Source organism: Capricornis sumatraensis, chromosome 2 (genome assembly GCF_032405125.1).
Source record: "Capricornis sumatraensis isolate serow.1 chromosome 2, serow.2, whole genome shotgun sequence".
In the NCBI taxonomy this organism is placed as follows: Eukaryota; Metazoa; Chordata; class Mammalia; order Artiodactyla; family Bovidae; genus Capricornis; species Capricornis sumatraensis.
In genome coordinates, this window is record NC_091070.1 from 88667429 (window position 1) to 88676425 (window position 8997).

The 8997-nt window shown below is 37.3% G+C and overlaps 1 protein-coding gene across 1 annotated transcript in view; it reads left to right on the forward strand.

Moving 5' to 3' along the window:
• CLPX (caseinolytic mitochondrial matrix peptidase chaperone subunit X) overlaps window positions 1-8997 on the forward strand; it is a 42917-nt gene extending 33920 nt beyond the window's left edge. The window contains exons 12-14 of the mRNA XM_068964053.1: window positions 1331-1423; window positions 5772-5878; window positions 7292-8997. Of these exons, the coding sequence (XP_068820154.1) occupies window positions 1331-1423; window positions 5772-5878; window positions 7292-7382 (291 nt within the window). The 3' untranslated portion in view covers window positions 7383-8997. The remainder of the gene's footprint in view (window positions 1-1330; window positions 1424-5771; window positions 5879-7291) is intronic.

Sequence of the window (8997 nt, forward strand, 5' to 3'; positions counted from 1 at the left end):
ACAAACTAGGCACACAGAAGTGTCTTTTCAGTCTCAATATTCTAAATCCTTTCATTATGACATGCTAGGTATATTTTTTCCTAAAGTTAGCTCTCACATCTATTTCTCTGCAGTCAGACACTTAGAGCCATATATCCAATCAGATAGCAAATGTTTGGGTTTTATGAACTTAGTGTCAGAAAACATTAGCCTCCTCCTCTCCATTGCCACTCTTTCTACCTCAAGTCAGTCTCCTTTATCATTCTTCACCTTGACTCATGCATTTGCTTCCTAATTGGGTTTCCCTACCTAAAGTTTGTCTCTGACCACCACCACCAAAATACCATCTCCCACTTTACTTCCGGAATGGATCTTTTTAAAATTATTGAACATAGGGTTCAATCAATAGATATTAAGTGCCTAATAAAAATTTATTGAATGAATAAACCCAAAGCTAATTATTTTACTCCCCTCCTTAAAATGCTTCAGTGGTCCCCTGGGCTTATTTAGATGTCCCCACTTTTATTGTTCTCTTAGCAACATGTGCAAACGCTATGCTGTAAATGCTATTTTGCTAATTTGTCACCATCTGATACACTTAAGTTTCTTGAGGGTAAAGGTGGTATCTGAGTCATCATTCAGTTTCTAATATTTAAACATATCTGGATTCAGTAAATGTTGAATAAAGTCTTAGAAGATCCATGTTAATTTAGAAAACCTCTTTAGGAACTAAGGACAAACTTTGATTCATGCTGTTAACTGTTTCATAAGCTAATTCATAGAAACATTCATGCTGTTAACTGTCTATAAGCTAATTCATAGAAACAAGTGCTTTTTGAAAGCAAGAGTCTAAAGCATCATGAGAGATAATTACCTTGTGTAAGTTTTACATTTTCTGGAGGTATGAATTAATAACCAAAAGTTTTTTAGTACCAAGATCTTATTTTTTAGGGGGAGGTATATTAAATTCTCAGTAATTTTTTTTTATATTTGTGGTAATTTAGAGAGACTTGTCTTAAAATTGTACCTTTGTTCTATGGGATGAGAGGGTTAGTAACACTTTTTAAAATGAGTATTTTTTCAGAAGCTTAAGTTACAATCTAAAAATACTTGAGTCTGAAAGGAAATAGGATCAGTCAAGACACAAGATTCTGTGTTTTTAAGTATTAGTGAATCAGTGTACTTAACTCTATGGAACATTTCTTTACCTGTAAAGTCAGGGCATTCACCTCTTGTTATAAAAAGACCAATAATGGTGATAGGTAGTAATAGATCAGATACTGCATGATTTTATTAGGAAAATGTCATCATCAAATATTATCTGAATTATTTCTTTTGAATGTATTTGTAGTGTGAACTAAATGTTACTGAAGATGCTTTAAAAGCTATAGCCAGATTGGCACTAGAACGAAAAACAGGTGCACGAGGCCTCCGGTCCATTATGGTAAGTTGGCATAAATTTATGAAAACTAGATTATTTCTTGGTCTGAATTTTGAGAATATTAAACCGCCATGTTTTTCCTTCGGAAATACATCCAGAAATTTGGTCTAATATTTTTTGTGATTTTTTTTTTTTCTTGTATATTTTGGCCACACTGTGCAGCATGCAGAATCTTTGTTTCCCAACCAGTGTTTGAACCCTTCCAGTGGAAGCACTGGACTTCCAGGGAAGTCCCTTTTCTTCTTTCTAAAATGGAACTTCAAGGTGTTTGCAACAAAGGACATACACTTAATGTGATTAATGAAATAGAGGAAATCAGGATCATGGGAAGGAGGTTTTTAGAAAACCCTACACAGGCCTTTTGACTAAGCTCCAGAGTGGCTCCTCAGAACCATTGAAATTCTCTCATTTCAGTGTTGTTTTATGTTTGAAATAAAGTTGTAGATATTATAACATTTTATTTCTAAATTTTTCAGTGTAGTATGAACTCACTATTTTAATTTTGTTACAAGTCCTGGAGACCCAGCCTACTTTTCAGCCACCCTCTCTTTCTTAAAGGTCTTTCCCCTCCCTGGTGTGGCTGTACAGTGGGTTACTGTTTCCCTACATGCTGCAAAAGCAAGCACATAGTCTGTTCTCTGAGGATTTCAATGCTAAGTATTACTTCTCTCATCTGAGTAGGACTTTTTGAACAGAACTACACATCTGTCACAATTTGCGATCATACTTTAATAAAGGCGTCAACTTCAGGTGCTGTGACAGATTTATAAACATGTAACTGGAATGGATGAATTTAACTCAGATGATCATTATATCTACTACTGAGGGCAGGAATCCCTCAGAAGAAATGGAGTAGCCATCATGGTCAACAAAAGAGTCTGAAATGCAGTACTTGGATGCAATCTCAAAAATGACAGAATGATCTCTGTTCGTCTCCAAGGCAAACCATTCAGTATCACAGTTATCCAAGTCTATGCCCCAACCAGTAACACTGAAGAAGCTGAGGTTGAACGGTTCTATGAAGACCTGCAAGACCTTCTAGAACTCACACCCAAAAAAGATGTCCTTTTCATTATAGGGGACTGGAATGCAAAAGTAGGAAGTCAAGAAACACCTGGAGTAACAGGAAAATTTGGCCTTGGAATGTGGAATGAAGCAGGGCAAAGACAAGAGTTTTGCCAAGAAAATGCACTGGTCATAGCAAACACCCTCTTCCAACAATACAACAGAAGACTCTACACATGGACATCACCAGATGGTCAACACCGAAATCAGATTGATTATATTCTTTGCAGCCAAAGATGGAGAAGCTCTATACAGTCAACAAAAACAAGACCAGGAGCTGACTGTGGCTCAGATCATGAACTCCTTATTACCAAATTCAGACTCAAATTGAAGAAAGTAGGGAAAACCGCTAGACCATTCAGGTATGACCTAAATCAAATCCCTTATGATTATACAGTGGAAGTGAGAAATAGATTTAAGGCCCTAGATCTGATAAGATAGAATGCCTGATGAACTATGGAATGAGGTTTGTGACATTGTACAGGAGACAGGGATCAAGACTATCCCCATGGAAAAGAAATGCAGAAAAGCAAAATGGCTGTCTGGGGAGGCCTTACAAATAGCTGTGAAAAGAAGAGAGGCAAAAAGCAAAGGAGAAAAGGAAAGATATAAGCATCTGAATGCAGAGTTCCAAAGAATAGCAAGAAGAGATGATAAAGCCTTCTTCAGTGATCAATGCAGAGAAATAGAGGAAAACAACAGAATGGGAAAGACTAGGGATCTCTTCAAGAAAATTAGAGATACCAAGGGAACATTTCATGCAAAGATGGGCTCGATAAAGGACAGAAATGGTCTGGACTTAACAGAAGCAGAAGATATTAAGAAGAGGTGGCAAGAATACACAGAAGAACTGTACAAAAAAAATCTTTATGACCCAGATAATCATGATGGTGTGATCACTGATCTAGAGCCAGACATCCTGGAATGTGAAGTCAAGTGGGCCTTGGAAAGCATCGCTACAAACAAAGCTAGTGGAGGTGATGGAATTCCAGTTGAGCTGTTTCAAATCCTGAAAGATGATGCTGTGAAAGTGCTGCACTCAATATGCCAGCAAATTTGGAAAACTCAGCAGGGGCCACAGGACTGGAAAAGGTCAGTTTTCATTCCAATTCCAAAGAAAGGCAATGCCAAAGAATGCTCAAACTACTGCACAATTGCACTCATCTCACATGCTAGTAAAGTAATACTCAAAATTCTCCAAGCCAGGCTTCAGCAATACGTGAACCGTGAACTTCCTGATGTTCAAGCTGGTTTCAGAAAAGGCAGAGGAACCAGAGATCAAATTGCCAACATCTGCTGGATCATGGAAAAAGCAAGAGAGTTCCAGAAAAACATCTATTTCTGCTTTATTGACTATGCCAAAGCTTTTGACTGTGTGGATCACAATAAACTGTGGAGAATTCTGAAAGAGACGGAAATACTGGACCACCTGACCTGCCTCTTGAGAAATCTGTATGCAGGTCAGGAAGCAGCAGTTAGAACTGGACATGGAACAGTAGACTGGTTCCAAATAGGAAAAGGAGTACATCAAGGCTGTATATTGTCACCCTGCTTATTTAACTTCTATGCAGAGTACATCATGAGAAATGCTGGACTGGAAGAAGCACAAGCTGGAATCAAGATTGCCGGGAAAAATATCAATAACCTCAGGTATGCAGATGACACCACCCTTATGGCAGAAAGTGAAGAGGAACTAAAAAGCCTCTTGATGAAAGTGAAAGTGGAGAGTGAAAAAGTTGGCCTAAAGCTCAACATTCAGGAAACGAAGATCATGGCATCCGGTCCCATCACTTCATGGGAAATAGATGGGGAAACAGTGGAAACAGTGTCAGACTTTATTTTTTTGGGCTCCAAAATCACTGCAGATGGTGATTGCAGCCGTGAAATTAAAAGATGCTTGCTCCTTGGAAGAAAAGTTATAACCAATCTAGATAGTATATTCAAAAGCAGAGACATTACTTTGCCGACTAAGGTCCGTCTAGTCAAGGCTATGGTTTTTCCTGTGGTCATGTATGGATGTGAGAGTTGGACTGTTATGAAGGCTGAGCGCCAAAGAATTGATGCTTTTGAACTGTGGTGTTGGAGAAGACTCTTGAGAGTCCCTTGGACTGCAAGGAGCTCCAAGCAGTCCATTCTGAAGGAGATCAGCCCTGGGGTTTCTTTGGAAGGAATGATGCTAACGCTGAAGCTCCAGTACTTTGGCCACCTCATGCGAAGAGTTGACTCATTGGAAAAGGCTCTGATGCTGGGAGGGATTGGGGGCAGGAGGAGAAGGGGACGACAGAGGATGAGATGGCTGGATGGCATCACTGACTTGATGGACGTGAATCTGAATGAACTCTGGGAGTTGGTGATGGACAGGGAGGCCTGGCGTGCTGCGATTCATGGGGTCGCACAGAGTCGGACATGACTGAGCGACTGAACTGAAACTGGAAGATAAGGTAATATAGTTGACATTTTTAGAAAATTTGATGTTCAACCCGTATTTTCCTTAAGATGGAACATAATCCAGCTGCCTCTGCTGCTGCTAAGTCGCTTCAGTCATGTCTGACTCTGTGTGACCCCATAGACAGCAGCCCACCAGGCTCCTCCGTCCCTGGGATTCTCCAGGCAAGAACACTGGCGTGGGTTGCCATTTCCTTCTCCAGTGCATGAAAGTGAAAAGTGAAAGTGAAGTCACTCAGTCGTGCTGACTCTTAGCGACCCCATGGACTGCAGCCTTCCAGGCTCCTCTGTCCAGGGGATTTTCCAGGCAAGAGTACTGGAGTGGGGTGCCATTGCCTTCTCCAGTCCAGCTGCTGCCCATAGGTAACACTAGTTGTCTTTAGTAAATTACTTTAGATCTACTGCAGCAATTGAGACAAATGCATGTTTGAAGTCATAGCTTGGTATAGATGATTTAAAATCAAGTCATTTTCAAATTAAGGACTACCAGTTGACCTCCTTTGGTGATAAAAGTATGTCAGAAATGTTTCTTGAGTAACATCTGATCACATGCAAAGTGAAAGTACAATCTTTGTAGGTGCAAGGTCACCTAAGTAGGCAGAACTGCAGACAAGAAGCTTTCCCTTATAGAATGACTTCTGTCCAAATTTAGTTAGAAGCTGTTTTAATATGAAGAATATGAAAGCTTTTACATTGACTTTTCAAAATTCAGTTCCTGATGCATCATAGGGACTCCATAATATTTCTTGAGTTGATGAATTTGATTGATAACCTATAGAATACAAGTATTTTGTATGTAACCTCAGTTTTCCATGTAATTCATTACTTTTTTACTCTTCAGGAAAAGCTGTTACTAGAACCAATGTTTGAAGTCCCTAATTCTGATATTGTATGTGTGGAGGTTGACAAAGAAGTAGTAGAAGGAAAGAAGGAACCAGGATACATCCGGTAAAGTGTATTGTCAGACTAAAACAGGTCTAAAACTTAAGATCATTCTTTATTGCTATAGTTTATTGGTCTGTCATACAGTGTGTGTATATTCATAAAGGAATCAGTTATCTCAAATATTCTGTAGAAAAATTTTCTAATTTTGGTTTATAAAATGATATTTTGACTCTTGGAAATTGATCTTCAAAACTAGCCTCCACTTTTTTCTCCTAAAAGAAATATCAAAAAAGACATAAAGTAATCTAAAGGAAAAGATTTAAATGAACTTTGCTTCTAATTCTATAATTTACTTATTACTTGTTTCCTGTCTTTCATAAGACCAAAACTTTGTTGACATAATTTTCCTCTTAGTTGTATCTTATCAGTTGACAAATTTGACATATCTTTCACTGCTTTTATTTAACTATTCTAGGGGTCAGTAAACTGTCAAGTACAGGGCTATTTTAACACTTCGGGGCCATACAATTTGTATTGTAGCTACTCTGCCCTTACAGCATAAATGAATGATCCATCTCTGTGTTCAAATAAATATTTACAGAAACAAATGACAGAATTTATTTGGCCAGCAGGCTGTAGTTTACTGACCCCAGTCTATTCAATAAATATTTATTAAACAGTGCTTGACATGAATGTTACATACACAAAAAATAGGCTTCTGTCACAAGGTATGTTACATTTTATGCTTATCTTCTAAGGTAACTTATGAGGCAGTTGATTGGTTTTGAACAACCTTTACTTATTCAAAGAGGTATAATCTCTCATTTAATTGTTTACTGCTACTGCTGCTAAGTCGCTTCAGTCGTGTCTGACTCTGTGCGACCCCATAGACGGCAGCCCACTAGGCTCCTCTGTCTCTGGGATTCTCCAGGCAAGAACACTGGAGTGGGGTGCCATTGCCTTCTCCAGTGCATGAAAGTGAAAAACGAAAGTGAAGTCACTCAGTCGTGCTGACTCTTAGTGACCCCATGGACTGCAGCCTACCAGGCTCCTCCGTCAACTATTAGTATAGAAAGGAATTGTGATCTAATCATAATTTTGGCTAATTTGAGTCATATTGGTTTGATTAGAAGCTTTCAACTTCTTTCCATTGACATATACTAAATGTCAAGTATTTTAGATAAAATAATTGATTCTACTTCTTTTGCTGGAGAAAAGGCCTTCACTGTTGAAGCCTGGTTGTTGATTTGTTTCACTTTAAAAAAATTGTTTGGGAAATTACTTATGGTTTTTGGTTGTGTGCTCGAAATGTTTCTCATATTTTACCATTAAGCAATCTTAATGTTAGAAGTGCTCTCAATATTTTCTTTCTTTGTGCAGCTTTTCTAGCTAGGTGGATTAATTTATTATTTATTTTTTGAGAAGTTATATTTACCCCTAATTCTTATTAAAAACACTGATGACTTTTCATTATAGGGCTCCAACCAAAGAATCTTCTGAAGAGGAGTATGATTCTGGAATTGAAGAAGAAGGATGGCCTCGTCAAGCAGATGCTGCAAACAGCTAAACTGTCAGACTTCTGTTGTGTATATAAAGTTGTCCTTCTTTTGTTTAGGATCGTAACTGTCTCTGCAGTCTGACATTAAAAGCATTGGATCTATCTTGGATAGCATTGGATATCATATACATGGTCAGAAGCTTTTAGGATAAAAATCAGATCATGTATATTATGTAACATCACATTGATTTATACAGACTGATATTACATGGACTTTAATGACACAATGTTCTGAGAGAATATGTACATTATTTTGTTTCGGTTTTTAAAAAATATACTTAAAAAAAAATCTTAGGAGTTCTTTTAAGCAGTGCAAGTGTTGCAATAACTGTGGATTTTACAATAATGTTACTCTACAAATGGGAAAATAAATTCTTTAAAATTGAAGTTGAGATTCCATTCTTTAGCTTAACTTTGTCTACTCATGTTTGTTTCCTGAAAAATGTCAGAATTTTATTTATCTTAAAAATTGAAACAGGAGTTTCCAAGTAGTTAAAGATTTCATGGAAAGAGCACCCTGAAGAGCCATACTTTGATGGTTTGTCTAGCTGTGTTCTTAGTCTTGTCCACTGATGCATGACGCTGACTTCCCATTGGTACTATAAGAAAAGACCATTCTCCTGCTAACTTGTCTGATTTATTTGCCGTCTTTGATCCATTTTAGTACCATGAGTGAGCAGATGAAATTAAAAGTCTGCCTTAAATCTTTAGAAAAAGACTGCATCTAATTCTAAAAGCATGCAGCATCAGTCATAACAGCCATTTGCTGAACTAAATAAAATACCCTAATATTGTACACTTACCTAAAATACTAGTTTTTGTTTTCTGGTGCTGAATATTTGTCTAATTCTTTGGCTTCATGGAACATTAAAGAAAATCTATGCTTTACATCAGCAGAAGTGAATGTGTTCATACTAAAATATAAGTTATTAACTTTCATTATATAGAAACTGGGGGAGGTTTGGGGGGCTTAATGAAAATTATTTCATTTGATGCCATAAATATTAAAATACTTGGATACCTTTAAAAATTTTTTCTTTCCCTTTATATTGATACAAGCTTCTATATTGTTCCTTTACTTCAGCCTTATTGGAAATTGTTTAAATCAGAGTACCTTTAAACATTTGTTTTCAATTTTTGGTTTATAAACGCTTGAGTTTTCCTTTTAACTGCACCCTACCCCTTTTCTTAGGGAAAGAACCTTAAACTATTAGCAAATTCTAAATCTTGTTGGTGGAGTTGGGTTTTCTGTGATGTAACAAGAGATCTATTTATGGCTGGGGTAGGACTAGAAATGCACTTCTGCAAAGTGTTTAAGCCTGGTTGCAATAGTATGGAACAGAAACTGGTATCCTTGGTCTCCCTAGTAATGGTTAACATTCTTCTCAGGAAGGGTTTCATATCATAACTGTTCCTTACCTTTTTCTTACAGGCTCATCATTTTCCTTTTTGTAGAGTGAAAATTGGAGTAGCTACTAAATGTATTAAAGGTAGTCCTCCAGAAATGGACTGGGAGACGTTTTAGTCATAACAACTTAGATTTGGTTTGGAAAGTCATTAACAAAGCATAATTAATGTTTTTAAATTAAACACAACTACGATTTGTATCTTGAAACTTGTTTTG